Genomic DNA, 20433 nt, shown 5'->3' with positions numbered 1-20433 from the left:
GGAAGGTTCTGTATTTATTTCAGTGATTAAACATTTACAGCAGTCAGCACAGATCCAGTAAACATCCAGTGTATTACAATATTTGTATTTATTGTGGTATAAGAGATGAACTCACCTGGAAAGTTTATCTTTACGGAATGTAATAATATTTGTTGAATCTTTGCTCATATAAATTACAGGCATAAAAGTGAATGAACCATTTTCTACTCTTTATACATGAAGCCATCTACAGTAAAATACATTTACATCAGAATCTCCTTGGAGAAAAACCAGCTAGAGGAGTATAAATACACATGCTGCAACAGCAACCACTTAAATTACAACTAACAATGCAGATGTAGGAAAAAAGGGCTATAAACATTTTATTGTTGCTGGAAAAGTTCACCTTTAAATTTTGATTATGGTTGTTCATTAACAACACGTTTCAGCTCAGTTACACTGTGCTTTTTGTCATTTGGGGATTTTTACTCTTAAAGAGGGGGAGGATGTAGCTGATGTAGGCCTAAACGTCACTTAGTACTGAGTGTGTGAGCGTGTCACTTGATCATTTATGATTAGTGTAATATAATAACTTCTATTTACTGAGGACAGTCAAAGTTGTAAAATGAGTACCCCCGAAGCTAAACTTGCACAATTACTGCACTGATGGTCAATGGACATGCATTCTAAGATGAATTTCATACATGTTGATTTCTTGTTATATATTTTTTTTAAAGGACAAAGCCCTTGTTATTTTACATCTTTCTTATTGTCAGCAAATGCCAAGAAAAGACCAGAACCAATAATGTCCAGCCTCCCCATCTTATTTGCTGCACTCAGTCCCAAAACCAACTCATTCCTATGGAAGACATAAATCTTTAAAAAAGCTTATCAAATTGGTTCCAAATATGTAGCTTCATTTTTAAAAATTGCTTCATGATTCCTTAAAAGAGCTGTGCACTAAATTTTTAGGAAACATTACTCAAACAGGAGCAAATAGTGCATTTGTCTAGGACTATTTTCACCTGCAGATTAATACACACGTTGATCTTGTCAGTATTTATGTTTGACTTAAAATAGACTTAAAATGTCATGATAGTGTGGCTTGTAGATGTGTTCCATGGAATAAAGGAATATGCAGAGAATACTTGCTATTTTTGATCTGTTCATGGTGTTAGCTGACAAAAATACAGAACACAGTCCTTTAATCGGATGAGGGCACGTAATAGGAAAAAAGTATTTGTGTGAGCCTTGAAAGAGGATAATCTGTCCTTCATTTTGGTTACTGTAGAAACATCTCTAAAAACCACCATTGTGCTGTGGTCTCACTAACCATAACAGTCCGGGTTGTTACTACAGATCTTTCCCAGCACACACAGAGAGGGTGTTCTATGGTATAGAGACAAGGATGGTTTAACAATCTTTTAACACACAGATGGAGATGAACTGCTGAACACTGCTGTACTGTAGCATATCAGCTGATTGGATGGACTCAAACACAAAAATCAGCTTTTAATTTCCTCTCAAACTAGTGTACATGTTTGTTGAATACATGGACCGCACAACAGAGCAACTTCTCATCTGCCTTCTGAAATTATAGCAGCACTCAGTATGAACAAAGACAAAAGATTAAAGACCTCTGTTGTTTCCTAATACAGCTCAGCAGCAGGATCTGCCTCAAGCGATTTTCTGATGTTATGTTGTTATATGAACGATTCTTCCTGCAGCTCACACAGCTCAGCTGGCAACTTAAGTGCACTGAGTGATTTTGGCCACAGTTGACAGAAAAAAAATGTAGTGACAAACTAGTGAGTTAATGTCAGTCTAATCTTCCCCTCTGACACGAGCCAAAGTGCCCACAGAGATGCTTGAAATTGTTCTTAGACTAAATTGGTGATACATGCATTCACAGAAGCATGCATAAAGTAATTCTCCTAAAGAGTTTAGAAACTTCAGTGCAGCAAAACTGTTGGAAATGTTTGACTCTTATTGTATGAAAGCCTTTGAAATTAGAAATGTAAAGCATTAAAATCTTTGCACTCTCATTTCAAAACTGTATTCACAGCTTGCATGCTAAGGGAAAATGCTGATACATAATTTAGCATTCACTCAAATATGTTGGCTTGTTTTAGCACCTGCATGCTATGTATAGGTCCCACATCCCTCCAAAATTAAAACAATGATCCAGAAGCTTAAAATGCTCAAAACCTAGCAACTGAGATGCACCTTTGACACATGACAAATGGCAGTAAAAATTGTTAGTCTTCCCCTTCCAGTTTCTGTGTGACACATTTGATGCGGATATTTTCCCGGAGGTTGCGGAGGCGTGCGCTGCGACTTGTGATTTCCTCCACGTACGTTTTGGGGAACCAGCCCCGTTCCCCGTCAGACAGTCTGATGCCTTCCACCCAACCTGGTGAAAGACAACAATGACATCAAACAACCAAGCTCACATTCTGACAAACTCATATTTTAATGGCCACAAGTTCATTGAGATGCAGGCTGAAGTTGAAAAGCAGTTTATATGAAGAGGACTTTAACCAGATTCTTACCATCACTTGTAATGGTTTTAGCATGAAGAATGTCAGCCTTTTCCAGTGTTAACTCATCATGCTCTTGAGCTTGATAACTTTTGATGCACTGAACCTGGGATATATCTAAGCGGAAAAGACAAAAAGATGAATGAGAGGATGAAAAGGTTTACACTGATTCATAGTGAACCGAAAGCTCTTTACTGACCAACATTCTCGCTGGCTTGCTCGATGTCTTCGAGTGGATCAGATGGAAACATAGCCGTGATCCACCTCTGTTTCCCACTCCTTGGTACACATAAAAAAGGGCAGTCAGAGCTCAGTCTGCTAGAGCATCTAGTTTGGACTGAAGCAAGCGTGTTGTTAACATTGCACTGACAAAGTGTACTCACTCAGTGTGAGATTTCAGAAGGATCTGATGTTTGAGCTGCTGGCCTTCACACAGCTGCAGGTGGAAGATGAAGCCTGAAATGCCCTGCAACTTCTGACTGAGATCTTTCACCTTCAGCTCTCCTATCTTGGCATGTACAAACACCATGAACTTCCATGCACTGCAGAAAAGATGCCATTTTATTATTAAAATCATTAGCCAAAGTTTTTACATTAACATTTTTTACCATTGATAACCAGCTGGTGAATCTTTATGGCCAATATGTGTGTATATGTTTATGTTTGCAAAAAAAAATTAGGCAATCCCAGTGAAACGTGGTGCACAAGTTTGACACCAATCATTGATTAGCACACTGTTTCATTTGAACAAAAGGAAAAGTGTACGCATAAAACATGCACAACTGGCATGTGAGCATTGTCACTTATCCTTTAACTTAAAGTTAATACATTTTCTAAATTCTTCCTTGTTGCATATCATCAAGTCACCAATCAGTGCAATATTTTAGTTCTTTGTCTCTTTGTGTGGACTGCCTATCACTCACTCCTTCCTCCTGGACAGCAGGAGACAGTCATTGAACAGGTGGAGGTACACAGGCTTGGTGGGTAGCTTGAGCTTTGACCCAGAAATACTCATCATCTGAGTGTCCACTTCCAGCAGCTCACCGTGTTTCACCAGCCAGCGGGACTGAGAGATCAGAGGAAAGATCTACAAGGAAAGGAAATATGTTGCTTAACAAGAAACACTGTATGAAATGATAACAATGGAGACAAAAAAGTGAATCCCATCACCGCCAAAGACAATATGAACAATTCACAAAGACTCCAGTCACCTTTCCTTCAAAATGGATTTTCTTGTTGAGATGAATAAGTTCCTCCATCCTCTTCATTGATTGCACACTGGAGTTACATTCTTTGATGATCTAAGCAGACACATACCAACATGATTATTACTGTTGTGTCTCATAATAGTGGTGCTCATCCAACGAGCTATTAGGGATGATAATCACCACCTTTTTTAGCTCATTGAAAGCTTTTGTGGCAGTGTCCTCATCCCGGGAACCAGGAGTTGTTCTCTTAAGGATATTCTGAAAAATAAAGACATTCATGAAGACATGCCAAGAAGTAAACTATACTCCTGTTATTCACCGCTGGGGAAAAAAATTGCTGCGGCAAATTGCTTCACCAGTCCAAATATTACCCTATTTACAGTTCCACGTAATTGGGTTTCAAGTGCGAACATGAACTCTGCACCGAATGTTTAATTGTATACCTCCACTAGCATTTTAAGCCGTGTGATCCTCTGAAACGGGAGGATTAGAAAAGAAGTCAGGGGAAGTCTTTGGCAGATGGGGTCCTCCTCCAAACGAGCCAGGATTCCAGGGAAACGAGGGTTCTCGTGCCTGAGAGGACAAGATGAGTAAATTTAGAGGAACACTTTAATAACTTTCAGTGAAAGCGGGTAAAAATTCCTGCATGCTTTTTACCCTGAGAAAAAATGTTTTGCTTTTTCTAGACACATCATCTGCAAGTTAAGTCATGCAGGTGTAAAATAACACCTGAACACCCTTAGAGGAAATTGTGGACATCCAGCATGAAATAATTGGACTTTACAGCCATGAATGTGCATAGAAAGATAGTAGCTGCATATTTTCACATATACTGTACATATATGTTCAGAGCTCTGGCAGATGATGTATTACAGTGAAAGGACCTACTTACAGCAAACGCTGGTATGTCTGCTCCTGGTAGGCCTGGTTGGTTACATAAGGTAAATAAACCTTTCGCAGGGCTGGGCAATGTTCAAGGACAATGTCGCACACATCAAAACGCAGAATGTCTTCTTCCAGCCTGTGCTCCAGGTCCTGAAGAAACCTACCACCAGTGAGCATCAAAAAACACTCAGAAAAGGAGACATGATAACTGTGACATCTAAACAAAGACTTGTGGGCAACAGAGGCACATCAACAACATATTACTTCACCTTTCGCTGACATCTTTGACTTCAGGCAGCTTGGAGAAGAGCCACTGCTTATCTTGAGCTCCGAGACACTCTGCCAGTTCTTGTGACAACATGAAGTGGTCCACTGCGATCGTCAAACTGCGGATGTACGATGCCTCAGATGTCACCAGCTCAAACTTTGCCTGAGTCAAGGAAGACACAGTATGTCAGCCACTATTCTACAGTATGTAAACTAGAACAGATGTGGCAAAATCTGAAATGTCTCATTCACCTCCTGTAATTTCCTCTCCTCATTGCTGAAGTTGTCGAGCTGTCCGCTAGTCCGAACATCAGGGATGTCCTGCCACAGGGCAAAAGCTGAGCCTCGGGATGAGCGAAAGGAGCTGGATGGAGACAAATTAGTAGGAGATGGGGTTCCATCTGATCCCTCATCCCTGAGCCCTTCTTCCTCTGTGCCTGGCTCCTTCCCTTGCTGCCTCTGGATCTCTCTGTTGATGGCGACGTCACTGTATTCCTGGTACAGAATGGCTGTGGGAAATATTGAAAGTGAAAAAGGATGTTAAAGGGAAATACAAAAAAGTCTCAGTTGAATTACATTAACAAATATATCAGAGAAACTTACAACTTGGCAAAAACCGCGATAAGCGATTCGAACTAGCAACAGTCGGAAGTATGGCCAAGTCGTCCTCAATGGATTTCTTTCGCATTCTGCAAAGAAAATGGATACTGACATGAGTACATGTTCTTAAATCCTTGCAGTTTTTGTGTTATATTTGTAATAATGTTTAAATTTTATATTTAATAATATTTTAAGAGTATATACCCAAGTTTTGTGCTCCACCGATGCAAAGGCATGCCATTGTCACTGCTGGGCAGCAGAGCAGGTGTGGGGCCTACAGGACTGTGGGGGGCACTGTCACTAGAACCTCCTGAGCTTCGCTGCTTGGAGTTGGACTTATCTAAACAAGACAAAAGGCAGATGGTGCAGGTGTGAGGTCTAGGATGCAGTTGGAACCTTTCTGGATGTTCAGGTACAGCTTCCGAAATCCTAATCTGTTTAGGATCACAGCTCATCCGCTCGTGCCTTCCTAAGAGATCTACCACACGTACAAAGTCTTAATAGGTAACAAATCTTCTTCTTCTATTCTGTAATATGTTCTGGCAGGATGAGTAAGAGGTAACTTAGATTTTCTTTCATTCAACAGCACAAATAATTTAGATTTGATATTGAGTTATCTGTCTATCGAAAACATGCACAACATTATAGGAGGCACCTGAATAAATGAGTGATGGGCTGTTAGACAGCGATGTTCACCATCAACATGCTGTTTGAATTTGCAACATTGTAACAAAGTTGTGTGGTTAGAACTATGGATGTTTTGAGTACAGGGTCCAACCTTTAGGCTAGCTGGGTTAGGGAATATCTTTGGAAAGAATGATGTTCATATCTGCAGTATTTCAGAGATTTGAGGAATCTGTGTCACTGCTGTTGGTATTTTCTTTAATTTGTCACAATATGTATGTCCATTTTCTTGTATGTCATTGTGTGTGGTATGTGGGTATGTTTCATAATGGACTTTTATACTGCTCTTTGTTTGCCTCGTATAATACAGTGGGTTAGGTTTCTGGGCTACCTTTCATTGAAATGTTACTCTGATGTTGATTCTGTTGTGTACTTACAGTCGGGGTTGGGGCTCAGGTTGTTGGAGCTCTGTCTGTCCCGGGCGGCTACCCGAGCAGACAGTGACTTCCCCAGCTTCAGTGTGAAGGAATTCTTCCTTTGAGACAGCTGCAGTCTAGAGATCAGTTCTGAAGCTGAGAAGCGCCGCCGTTCCTGATCCCCTTGCCGACTCCGTGACAATAAACTCCCCCCTGTGGCACTTGATGTCTCTACACTCCCGCTGTCTTCCCCCATCCCTGGCACTGAATCCTCGATTATCTGCAGCGGTTCTGCAGGTAGATTAAAAATATCATCATGACTGAGGTGTGGAAGATCTGTGACACCGTCTGCGGATGAAGGACTTGAAATGGCCTCCAGTGAAGAAATTCCACTAAGGTCCTCCTCCAGGAAAGATGCAAAAGGTCCTGAAAAGATGTAGTCTGCGTCCAGAATTGGGCTGCTGAGAGATTCATCGCTTTGGCTTTCTGGGGAGTAAACCTGCATCTTTCGTCCTGGAAACAAGAAAGCTCAGTTAAAGATAAAACATGTTGCATGTTAAGAGTTTCTAAACCTTTATTTGGCATTTCAACTGTTCTTCTTCATTGTGAAAAAAGCTGTATACTCACGGATTGATTTTTCTTTCAGTGAACCCTGTGATGTCCTTCTCTGTGGCTGGCGGGAGTCTGGGCTCTGAAACCCAGGACCTTCAGGTGAGGATCGGGAGCAAGGCAACTGAGATTCCCAGGAATCTCTGTTTGTGTAAAGGGAGGACAGAGGGAGCGACAGAGGGAGGCTAAGGGCTGCATGGAGAGGACGACATACTGTTGTGACAGTACGAGGTTTTTCAGGTTGTTCCTGCAAAGAAGTCCTGATGCCATTATGGCATTCAAGCTCACTGTCACCTGCAGATATATGACAGTTTGAATTCAGCATTGTTTCATGCTCATTGTCTGTCCTGTGGCAGCCATTCTGCATGTCATTCAGTTCATTTAGTGTGTGTCTGAAACCATTCAGAGTCAGGGAGTGCATCGTGCATTGTGTGTCTGAAGTAAGAGTTGGCCTTGAAGAGCCCAGACTGTTTAGTTTAGGAGTCACTGGTGGTTGTAGCTCAATAAAAGCCAATGTTTCCTGCTGGCAAACAGCAATATGCTTGTGGTGGCAAGCATGGAGGAGAGGCCTGTCCTCCTTGGCCTCGCTCAGAGCCTGGGACTCTCCTGAGCCGGGGATCCACATGTTAGGACTCTCTCTTCGGCAGCGAAAAGTGTGAAGATGGGGTTGGAAATCAGGAAAAGGTGAGAATCCATACCCAGGGAGCATGGCTGAACGAACGCATGGAAGCTGCAAAAGAGGGAAAAGAACTATTTAATATGTTATTACTGTTGTCTAAGTGATGGTTACACCTGCAGTAGAAACGCTTAGCAGCCAAAAAAGGCTTAGTTACAAGGTTGAATGCACACCCTTGAAGAAATAAACAGAATAGTTTTTTTTGGTTTTTTTTGCAATGTTTACTACTTGATTATAATTTATTAAAAGGAGCTGTGAGGAAATTATTGGGGCAGGTTAATTAATTAATATAATGGCTTTTGTTTTCTTTGCTAACATCTGGTGTGCCAAACTGAACCTTATGGCAGGCCAACTTTAGTCTTTGGACCCCACTTTGGGTAGTCCTGTTTTAGTGCCACACTATTGGTTTCATGGTTAAAAGATTACAGTACTGTGCAGTGCAGAGGAAGCAAAATTGATGAAATCCAGGCAGGAACATATCTATGATCTGCTCATTTATACCACCTGTGTAACTAAAAGGAATATGTTGAAATTGACCATGCAGCATGTATTTTGTACATGCATCTATATGGAATAGCCTTTCAGAACCAACTAGAAAATCCATTTAGCGTACAATATTCAAAATGGATTTAAATAATGCAGGTTGGTGGGCATGTTTTAAATGAAAGGAAGTGAGGACCTTAGTTTGTGAAAAACTGGACATAACAAGGACACTTATTCAGCAGCCAAATATGGTTCACTGGACATAACTTACTCCTAGCGACTTGGCTTAGTGTCGCAAGAGGATTCCACTGGTTCGACCAAGTGCAACATAGTATGTTCACTTATAATGAACAGTAAGTAGCGTAAGTTTCACTAACTATTGAGATGGTGTGTACATGCTGCCTCATTTACAATGTTTACCACACACTGAACAGAAGGGCTGGCATTATTTATAGGGACCCTGACACTATTGATGCGCAGGATGTTTCAGTCAGACCTAGCCTTCACACACAGACACCACACACATGTATCTGCATGGACACACACTTGCATGAGTGCACACCCACAAACACCCACCCACCCACCCATACACACACACACACGCACGCACACACACGCGCGTGCACTTAAATCTAGCAGTGTGTCTCCTGAGCCGTGTCTTCCTGCTCTAATTAAAGACCTTTCTACACACGGCATTCAGCCCCTGTATTTAACATCTCTAGACACATACACACATGCACACCAGCTCCAGACAGGATACCACAACAGACAGACAGACAAAGGAAGACAGCATATCCTCAGCACTCTCACCTTTCACCTGAGATCTACACTCATCTATCACTCTGATTGTTGCTATACCTTCCTGTCAACTCACATTAACTAGCAGGCACCTTTTCTGATTGAATATTTACACTAGGCATCTGTTAAACCCAGGAGTGGGTCATAAAGTTAAGCTGTTGACAGGCTGTTGAAACACACACTTGTGGAGCTCTGTCTCTTTTTTTTTTTACCATCCCGCTTCCTGAACAGGTAATCCTCAGCTTGTGACTTAAACACAAGGTAAAAGAAACTGTAGGATCTACAGATGCTAACACAGCCTACAACACACACAGTCTCATAGGTGTGCGCCGAGGTATGCAGAGTTTAACTGGTTTTGAGCTTTTTATTTAGTCACATTTGACATTGGCCCACATTATTTTATTCTTTTGTTTTCAAAAAACAAAAGCAGCACCTCACAACCAAAATAAGTTTGATTAAGCCATATCGTAGCTATAAACCATTGTTCTCTCATATGTCTTCAACCAGTGACTATACCTTCGTGAACAGAGTTATGCAGTTTGAGGTTGGAACTGAAAGCTGACTCTTCATGTTGGACAGTCTCGCCGCAAAGTACACTTTGAAGCTGTTCTATGAGCACTTTGAAGAGGCAACCTTAGATAGCTCCAAAATATATAGGGGGCAGCACATTCCACTAACTGTTGCTGCTATAGTTATTTTTGAGGTCCGCATACTGAACATGGCCAGAGACCAGACTGGGACCAGACCTCTGAGAACATGTAATGTTGTATTTTTCTGTTTAATAAAGGAAATATGTGCATGTGTAAAGAATATTTGCTTTTTAACATTTTGTAAGTAAATATCTCCCATCTAAAACTATGGGGGGGGGGGGGGCTATTGGCTTATTTCCTCAAGAGTTACAAAGTGGTATGCTGAGACAGTGCAGGTTGGGTTTAGCTGGTTAGCATACCAACTTCAGAAGACATCTCTGCAACACAATACATAGAGGTCATTGATACAGCATCAACACCGCTGTTTCTCCACATTCTATTGATAATGTTTGTTCGTTTTTGAGTGTTTGAAACTAAAATTCTGGCCATGTCTTTCAAATTGCACAATGTTTTGCCATGACATAAATAGTTTTACATTTTGTTCTAATCATCAGTAAATCAGTAAACAAAAAATGAATGAATTCTTGTTTTGCTTTCTAAGGTGTTGCAAAAGTGGTCCCACAACTTTTCTTTGTGAGAAGCAACCTATTTTCTTTGTGTTGTATTGAGGGATATTATTATCTCCCAAAGCTATACTTAAAAATGAAGTGATTTTAGTTTGCATGCTGACATTTTTAAGCACTCTTCAGTTTGTCATTCTTCCTGCTACGTACTCTCATAACCCAGTATTAGTATATAATGTGCAATTTGGGACACAGAGTAGGTCACATTTTATGAATGTTAATTGTTAACTTTTCATCTCTTTTGTCTATTTGTTCACAACCACGCACACAACACACACTCAACACACACACACAGCGCAGGCTCTTTGTTATGGGTAATTCCATGCAATTATGCCCCACAATAATATATTTTTATTTGGAATTTATAACTTATCATCACTTTATCATTTTTATATTTGACTATTGTAAGTGATATCACTTTGAACTAAACACCTGTAATTCAGATTGGCAAAGGTGCCTTATATTCTTGAGAAGATAGAAGTTTAAATGAATGCTTTTCCAAAAAGTATAACTTTGTTTCTATGTGGTTTGTTTGCCTGGAGAATCACAGACTGGAAATCATAGTTTACCTTCCCTTTTATTGAGAACACATGTGCTGTACGCTGTGAGTATGAATACCCACACCTGCCCTTGTGGCAAAGGTAGGCAGCCCTGTCAGTGCGATCCTACTGCCATCTGTTTCTCTGTTACATGCACATGCACAAACGTTTGCATGCATGTACGTGCACGTGTACACACACACACACACACACACTCACACACAGATACACACACAGCAGAGCAGGCACAAATGGTTACCTGTTCCTTGCTGCAGACAAAGGGAGCCTTTATCTTTGTGCCTGGGCCAGGCTGCCCTGAGCACGGGACACCTGAGAGGGTGTGGGAACTGCTTATACTGATCCACTCATATAGTGCAGCCACTGAGCCATATAAACACATCCAGACCACTGCTGCATAATGACACAAGCTTATTGGTGTCTGGATGAGATTACTGGCTGGTTATAGCGTAATCCTGCTGTCAATGTACAGCATTAACCGAACTTTACTTACCTTTACCTACAGCCTGTCATATGAGATTAGATATGAATAATTTTCTTGTCTTGAAAAACTGTTATTCAGTATCCGTGATCATCTCATCTTTCGATACCATTCGAACGAATAAATGCTCACATAATCCTCCGCCGACAGCCAAGTTGTCATAAATCACCATGCTCTGAAGAAGATTAGTTATCTTCTCATTTGATCACAAAACCTCAAAGATCCCAGAAACTGACAATGAGCCTTACCAGTACTTTTATAAAAACATGAAAGCATCCGATTACACAAACTCACATTCCTCACGCTGATACAATTATATCACACTATTAAAATTTCAATTCCAAAGACATGTAATTTCCCTTGTCATAGTAGGGTGTTATTTGTGACTGTTATGGACTTTGCTGCCAGTGTTTCTCCCTGTAATTTAACCAGGCTGCTCTAAGACGCCATGTCTGCGTACAGCCGTTAATGAATGACACTCTGGCATGCCTTTAATGTCAGCAGCCATACGTAGAGCATTTTTAATTGTGATCTTTTTCATCTTGAATATCTCAGAATAATCATTTAAGTGTACTGCATAAATACAAGCATAAATCTATTGCTGATTCAGCTTCATGACAGAGTCAAATATTGTGTAATCACATAATTAAAGTTTGCTTGATGCTTGCCAGAGGGGAGATGAGGGTGTTAAAACAAATGAATACACTGTTAGAGCTGTTTGTGGTTCATGAAGGTGAAGAAATGTGTTTCTACACTATTTACTTGTCTAATGTGATCGTAACACCCTTTTCACACTGAATAAAAAACCCACTAACACCTGATAATATTTGACTTTGGTTTTGTCAGTGGGTAAGGGCACAGTCAGCATCGGCAAACATCACAACTGAGTATACATGATCATTTTTAACACTTTTCTGGCACAATGCTATGACGTGCATGGAAATTATTAGAGAACAAATATATCTTATATATATAGAGTCACTGACTAATACTTCGGGGGCAGATGTAGGTTTTACTGTTGATAAAGAAGAAAGATAACTAGAAACACTAGTCACTGTGGTCCTGCAGGGCTGATTAGGTATTTCCCCCATCAGACATCACATCAAAATATCTTTCAAAAATCAACTTTCTTAGATAGCATCACAAGTTGGGGCTGTGATTTGCCCTTGATATTTATTGTTGCTGTTCTAAAAATCTCAGTTTTCACCAAAGCCTCAGAATGAACCTCAAAATTCTGCTTACAGTTTATAAAGCACCGACTTGACCTTAATCTCCACCTCTTCTGTGTTTGTTTTGTTGTCCAAAAAATCCATGAATAATACTTCAATGAACAATTAATTCATCCACCTATGAACATGGCCACTGTAGTTTATTTGAACTCATTTGTTTATTTGAACATCCACCATCCTGCTGCTGTAAATACTCACTAGGGGCTCAAATGTGTATTAAATTGCTGCTGAAAATAGTCACCAAAAACACAATATTTACTCCTGTTTGAAAAACATTTGTTAAGAACTATAGTAGCCAGATGTCTTAAGCCTTTATCACAAGTGAAACTGTGTGACCTATTTTTAAATATTTATGTCTTCCAGCAGGAGCCACTGGGCTATGGGCTCAGTGCCACAAACAGGGTAGTGAAGTCAGTCTGAGAGATGGAGAAGCACATAACACAAATATAGAGCAGCCTTAATATTTCATCTTGCCAAGCCAGGAATACATGTATTTCCACTGTACCTGTGATGTCCCGTCCCTCAGGGTGTCAGAGACTGGGACTACCTGAACTAAGACTCAGACTCAGATCCAGTGAAGGTGCTTTTCGTCTGAGTCTGAACACAGTGAAGAGAAAGGCTGTGAACAGTCACTTCCCATCTTCTTCTTCTTGTCTAGTATAAAACAAGCAAACATTTCCATCGTTCTTACTTACTTTTCAACTGCTCAAACATGGACTTTGCTACGACCAGGCGCCAAGTTATTATTCTATTAGTTTGCACTGGTGATGTACAGTGTAAGTAACCAGATTCCCGACTGAGCCCATCAGTAAATGTTAACTACACAATGTAATGGCTAATGACAATGGCATTTTGAATGGTTTCCTATATACCCCACTTTCACTATGCTTATGGGAATAGGAAGGTTGACAACCACTTCTATTTACTTTCATATCTCCATTTACATTAATGAAATGAATGAATAAAATCACACTTTTGCCCTGTGCTGTTAGTAGTTGTTACTCTGGGGAAAATGAATAGCAATATGGTTGTGTTTGCAACAGCAGTGCCAACAGATGCATCACTTGCTACGGATTGGTTAGAGCAAAACAACAAAATTAACCTCCATCTGTTAAGTTATGGGTAATGAACCAACTAATATTTTATCTAACACTGATCAGACTTTGTGGAATAACCCCCCCGACACACACACACACACAAAAACAGTTTCTCCTCATGAGTGGAAGCCCGGTGTGTTTGGTCAGACAGACCGGAGTGTCCTCACAGTGTGGTGTGACCAGCTTGTGTGTGTGTGTGAGATCGCAGTTTAACTTGGTCACATCAGACCACTAATTGCCGAGCAGTAGACTAAAGAGCCCAGCATTGTCTGCTGAGACAAGACATGACGTCATTCAGCGTCACTTCTGGGAAAACCACCCTCCTGGGAGAAACCACTTTTTGTAACATTTTCTGTCAGTGCTGGGACCCTGTTAACCTGCCAACAAGAAACGTTTTTTCAACTTTTAAACTTTTAAGAATTTTAAGAAGAAAAAAAAGTAAGAATTCATTGTCATGAGGGGTGTGTCATTTTTTTAGTCATTATTGTTTGTGCTCCTTTGCTGCACAGAATACACCAATACAATCATGTGTTTACGGAATAATGGATAAGACTGTGCAGTTATGGTGAGGAACTAAAATTAGATACAAACCTCAAGCCTTCACCATTATGTAGTGCTGACATAAAAATAATTGAGGGCAACTGGGAACTTGTTGATAAAATCATGACATTGTGCCGTAAATTCTAAAATTTGTTTGAGGTAGGCAGTTTTTTGTTAATAAATAATGTGGACTTGGATATTCTTAAATGGTAAAACTTATCTGACTGTTGAATGGTAATTTCTTTTCCAGATGAGTTTCTTTGAGCTTTCCATTTCCTCGTGGGGATGTTTGTTCGATTGGCTAAGTATTTTAAAGGTACATCTACGGTAAAATACCTGGATTGTAAGTTAGCCAGTATCTTCTTGATATTTTAAGGGGCTTCATCTTTGTCTCTCAACCAAAACAAACTCCTCAGCCAGACTAAAATTCCAATCAGAGACACACACCAGATGTCAAGGTGATGCACTAAGCTGCTTTTTTTTCTTTTAAAGATCAGACTCCCGAATGGTGTGTGAATGGTTGAGCGAATTCAGGTCAGGGAGTTTCATAGCTTCATATTCATTCCACAGTGCCTCCATCCCCTGAGACAGGTGAGCACCCCAGAGGCTACAGAGGAGGTCGATGGGGGGCGGGTTACCCAAATGTTTACACATGGTGTGGGTCCTACTAATCCTCCTCAGCCTCAGGCAACATACCCACGGCCTTCTGAGACACTACGAAGATGCATACTGACAGCCTGCCTTACAATCACACAAAGCAATGACACACACACAAGGCACACCTGAATGTGTGTGTTGAGATCTGTCTTTGATTGAAAGCGACAAGACGTGGAGAGGCCTTCCCTGACCTTGTCTCACCCAGCGGGATTCCCGCTAACAGACACGGACAAACAGTAATCTCTCATTTAAAAGCTTGAAAAGCTGTGACCATCTCACACGTAAACGCCAAGACTTTTGGACCTTTAACCTTCCCCTTCCCCCCGCTTCAGTCTGCCACCATTACAACTGCAGTCAGATAAGCTGACGCACAGGAGACATACAGCTGAGATAGTAAAGACACAAAGGAGCTATTGACAAACTTATGGAAACAACCTCATCTAATTATGGTGCTTTGTCATAAGTCGCAAAAGCTACCAAGTTGATGGAGAGCCGAGGATCCAACACACAGTAAATCCAGAAAATCTCATAATCAGTACCTTCTGACAGGCGATGGTTATCTGTATGAGAGCAGAGACTCTAAGAAAAGGACTGCTGATTTAGGATGTTATAGCAGGTTACATGTAAGTTAAATTCATCACATTAGAAATCTGACCCAGCAAAAAGACGTGCTTAGCTTACAGTATTTTGACTCCATCAGGAAAAAGTGATATTTACAAATAACTCATGTAACTATTAACAACAATAATAGATAGCTCATTGTAAAATGCAACTGATGAGCGAGTACATAATGAGTCCTTACATGTTTAGGAAAGCAGCTAATTGTCATTTTTATTGTCCACTAATCTATGGATTAATAAATTGTCTTTTTGATTAATTATTCATCTATAAATCATCAGAAAATACCCACCACAACATCCCAGATACCAAAGTCTAACGATATTTAATTTAAAGCGATGTGAGACAGATAAAAAGTCTCTTTTTACTTTCTATTATTTGGAATGAGCAGATTTTGAGAAATTCTTGATAAACAACTTAAGCAATTAAAAGATAAGGCTGGCACTCTGTGTTTTCATTGTCTTCAATCACATAAGACCAAAGCAAACACTGAATTGATTCTAACACTTACTGTGTGTGTGTCTTAAGTTTGATATATCTTATTCCTCTGCAGCTTAGAGCTTCACTGTTGTCCAAAAACTATTAAAAATACATCAACAACACACACACACACATACTTTAGTTCATTTTCAGTCAATCCTGTGTACACCTGCCATTGTAAAAACACACAGAACATCAAATGTGTATTACTCCTCAGCTGAAAGTAGTTCCCAGCAAATTGTTGCGTTGTTTACTCAGTTTTAAGAAACATTTGCTTAAAAGTACAAAGCCTCACTGTTTTAGTGAACATCTTAGTTATCTGGAGAGTATACGTGCCCTGTTGGTTTATGTTTTCAGTCGGGACTAATGGGCCAAAGACAGGGTAGGGAGGTAGGAAATTATTGGTAGATGCATTGTTGGTTTTGGTCTTTTCACTTTTCATTTGTCAACAGTATGAAAATATGAAACATCATCAACCTTATCCTAAAGTGCCAAGCCTTATCCTTTAATCCATTCTCAAAGTTACTGGTGATTACTTTTCTGTTGGTCGACCAGTTGTATCAGCACTATAAGCCATGTACGGTTGTAGTATCTGAGTCATTCATGCCAGGCGAATATCTGCTGTAGTTTTATTACAGAGAAGTAGACTGGGTTTGCTGTACTCAAACTGTCAATCAGAGCACTTTGATTCCGATCTGATCCCCACCGAGCTCTCAAGAGACTGACCTACTTTACAACAAATTGCTGATGCATCTCTCGTATTCATCTGCTCCTGTTTTCACTCGCGCTGTCTTCATCTATGTTTTTGAGCTCTTTGCTCCACTTTTTCCCAGCAGAGCACCAGCAGTTTCTCCTCACCCACCCACTCTGCTTCTTTCCTTATTATCTGGACAGGTATGGACAAGCCATCCACTGGGCTGCTTGTTGTTTTCAAACGTTATAGGGTTAAAGTGGATCACGCCTTTTAACAAGCTGACCATCCAGAAACGGTTCCACTTTAGCCCAGAGCCAAAACTATAAACTATTCAAAACAAAATGCTGAATGCCAGCAGTGTCATCAGAATTAAAGCAATGAATTGAAAGTGAACTAAATGCCTTTAAAAAGAAGAGCTCCTGTTGTTGTACTTGAAAGCAACACCTGGTTGGCGTTTATTCCCCTAGAAATGCAAAGAGGCACAAAAAACTAACATTCTAGAGAAGAACTAACACCTCCTGAGACAGAAACGTATTATCTTGCACGAGTGCAAATGTGAAACACACACTGAGCTCCACTGGCCAAGTCACAATGTGAAATAACCTGAGGGCTACAATGCTAGACAGGTGTGCAGCAACACAACTGGTGCTCGGCACACATCGCCTGCGACCAAAGATTCTCTGATGCGCAGATTAACTAATAAATGACAGAGACTGTGCACTGCTGCCTAAAAAGTGAACAGTTTGTGCTTTCAAAGAGATGTCCGGTTGTCTTAGAAAAGTCAGAGTCTTCACATTATTATCAAGAAAATGCATGCAGCTCAGTAGGTGGTCTGCTTTACAGTCCAGGTTTGAAGACAAGTTCACGTCCAACTTAAGAGGCGCCCCAACCCCCAAATGAAACCCTCTGACACACAGAGACACTTTTCAACATTCCCTGGATGACTTGGCAAGCTCATTCCTCTGAAATTGACCACTAAACCGACCCAGCAGACAAACAAAGAAACTCAGCTATACACATGCAGGAGCAAGGACCGCTATTATGGGCCATTAAGACCGCTGCTATTTAGGCCACGAGCCAAAAATGCTAGAAAAGTGACAGGGCCTCCTTAAAATATCAGTCTCACTGTGGTTTAAAGGGTAAGTTGCTTGTAGTCAATGATGCCTAATGATTTTAGCCTATTTTTAAGAATAACAGGTCATTGCAAATCACAGAGCAAAGAGAGTCACGTTCTGGTTAGCAGCCGAGTGTTTGCACGTGAATGTAAATACCATAAGGAGCACAGGTGGTGTTTGCATGCTTGGGGAAGTGAGGGAGAGATCAGGTAGAAGGAAGGCGGAGTGTGGAATCCTGGATGGCTTCCCTACACTATACATACACACACACACACACACACACACACACACATGCTCAGACAGCTACTGTCTGAGAGGCAGGTGATTGGGCAGGTGCTCTCCAGACATATGGGGTGGGGTGGGGTGGGGGTTATAAATCTGTGTGTGATATGGGCAGGCATGCAGAGTGAAATCAAAGGTACAGCAAACTGCGTGGAGGATAGAAATTCAATCAGAGCTGAAGGAAATCAGTCTTTCTGGATGTCACTTCTCTCCTTCTTTCTTTCACTTCTCCAATGTGATGACTATTCAAAAAAGTAGATTCTTATCAGAGATCTGCCATGATACAGGGGATCTCCAGCCTGTTATAAAGTGCAGTAAAACTGTTCAAGGTCCTGATTTATGCTTTGTGCTGCTACATGTCTACCCAACGTGCAGGTGCTGCGTTTGAGTCAGACATAGAGTAGTAAATCAGATAATCCTGAAAACACCCAGAGCTATCTATTTGTGCTCTCACCAAAATATGTACCTCCCGACTATCCACACAGCAGCAGCAGCAAACTCATGACAATACCCTTAGTCATCAGGACGGCAGACAGAAAAGGCAGCCGTCACCTTAGTCCATCGTCTCCGTCATGGAGTTTGGAAGATCTGCAGGATGGTAATCTGTTTCACATGTGGGTCACAACAACAGGGCAACAACAAGGAGCTTTCCCAGAATTAAAAATCATAACTCATATCTCTCATGAAGCAAGTGTAAAAAACAACAACAGCAACAAAAAAGAAAACCTGCTACAAGGAAACACATGTTTACGCAAATGCATGAACTAATACATGCCCTCACACTCTTCGGCTAAATTTCTTTTCCCAGAGCTACAGGCAGTAGAAGAAGAAGTTTTGATTCTTATACTAAAATGTCTCACGAAGGAAAACAAAGTGCCAAGTTTCAGCCATGTACAGTTTTTAACAACCCCTCATCCAGCATACTCGAGACATGCACTTACCTGCCCTGCTCTGCAACAACTCATTGCTGCACTGTAACCATCACATTCGAGGCTCACTTCTCTCTGCACTGCTTAGGGAGCTGCTAGAAACAGATGCAAACAGCCACTTCTTCCAAGAGAATAAATGAATAGTGAAGCTGATGATCCCACTGGCAGGAATTAATGTATCAGCTTGTCCTGAATATTTGGCTATTTGCGATTTTTTTTTTAATGTTGTTGTTGCAGGATTGTGAAAACAGAACTTAGACTGCCAAATTTCCCATTATAATCTTTTTCACTGCAATGGACAGGCATATATTGAAGACATTGAATACGGAAGTAGCTGGTTTCATCAGTAGAGATGATAACAATATCCAGGCCAACAGTGTTCTGTGTTTGCCACCAGATAAACCATCTCAATGTTGTTTCCTGAATCCCATATGGAGACAGTATCAGTTTTTGCTTTCACAGCGTATACCGTATGCTGTCAGAGAAATGCAATGCACCTGACAAGCTGCACGGCACTACTTCCTCCCAAGTTCACAACACAAAGCAGATCCTGCACATAACACAGCTCAACTTTCACTCCCAGCAGCAAAAGAACATGGAGTATGAAAGTACGGTCTTTCTCTGCTTTGTTCATTTTTTGTGTGAAAGTGTTATTGTTGCTGTTTTTCAGTACTCTACCTCATTGGTGTTAGCAGCCTAGTGTGTGTGCTGGATGGTGGCCAGCAGCAGTGTGTGAATCCAGGCCATCTCAGGGTCAGGCTGAGCCACTCTGCTATCCATTGCTGCCTTGTGTTCCTCCCGGTTACTCTCTTCTCCTCCCTCGGGTTCTTTTTTCTTTTTTGATCGCAGCTCAGACTTTTCAAATCTGTGCTCTTCTGTCTGGTTCTTCTGCTTCCTCTTGTTGACAGCCTCCTCGGGAAAACAACAACAGGCTGAAAAACAGCCACCACTTGCTGCTCTCAGAGCTACTTACAATGCAGATCCCCTCTCTAAGCTCCTCTGCTCTCCCTTCCCTCTCGCTCCTTTCCCCTCCCTCCCTCTCTCTCTCTGCTACTGTTGGGGAAGAGCTCTCCCATTTTCGCTCTTTCTCCTCCCCCTCTCTTGCCCTTCCTCTAACTCTAATAGTTATTTAGTGTCTTATTTCAGCACCTGCTTTGAGACAGAAAGAAGGAGAGAGAGAGAGAGAGAGAAGAGAGAACAGACAGACTTTGAGAGAAAAATGTTGCTCCTTGATGGGAGTGTGTACAACTACTAATGTGCATGTGTGTGTCTATGTGATGATGGTGGGGTCTACTTTACCAGTAGAACAGTACATACACACAATACACATTTCATGTTCTCCATCACTTGTGTACATTTACACATTCAAATTCAAAACAAGCATAAATTGTCTCATGCAAAAGTGTACATTTGCATGCCAGTCTTTCTGCTTGTTTTTGCTTCACTGTGTATATGT

The 20433-nt window shown here is 41.0% G+C and overlaps 1 protein-coding gene across 1 annotated transcript; it reads right to left on the bottom strand.

Annotated features, from left to right (window-relative positions):
- arhgef19 (Rho guanine nucleotide exchange factor (GEF) 19) lies at window positions 1-19990 on the bottom strand. Its single transcript, XM_046396194.1, has 16 exons — window positions 19656-19990; window positions 7147-7858; window positions 6541-7032; window positions 5684-5819; window positions 5483-5568; window positions 5132-5388; window positions 4882-5042; window positions 4620-4772; window positions 4171-4300; window positions 3911-3985; window positions 3731-3820; window positions 3443-3606; window positions 2903-3061; window positions 2719-2798; window positions 2532-2636; window positions 1-2392 (listed from the first exon to the last, which is right to left on the bottom strand). Exons 2-16 carry the CDS (start codon window positions 7835-7837, stop codon window positions 2238-2240), a joined length of 2934 nt encoding a protein of 977 aa, XP_046252150.1. The 5' UTR covers window positions 7838-7858; window positions 19656-19990; the 3' UTR covers window positions 1-2237.
- Window positions 19991-20433: the final 443 nt, after the last annotated feature.

Source organism: Scatophagus argus, chromosome 8, assembly GCF_020382885.2.
Source record: "Scatophagus argus isolate fScaArg1 chromosome 8, fScaArg1.pri, whole genome shotgun sequence".
Taxonomy (NCBI): Eukaryota; Metazoa; Chordata; class Actinopteri; family Scatophagidae; genus Scatophagus; species Scatophagus argus.
This window is presented reverse-complemented; position numbering and strand designations above follow the sequence as displayed.

What these genes read in the sequence shown, in the direction of transcription:
- arhgef19 (XM_046396194.1), bottom strand. Translation starts at nt 7,837, where the DNA reads ATGCTCCCTGGGTATGGATTCTCACCTTTTCCTGATTTCCAACCCCAT. An exon ending in CTTTCAATGAGCTAAAAAAG is followed by an intron (nt 3,821 to 3,910) that starts GTGGTGATTATC and finishes GTGTCTGCTTAG; the next exon opens with ATCATCAAAGAATGTAACTC. An exon ending in AAATCCATTTTGAAGGAAAG is followed by an intron (nt 3,607 to 3,730) that starts GTGACTGGAGTC and finishes CTTTCCTTGTAG; the next exon opens with ATCTTTCCTCTGATCTCTCA.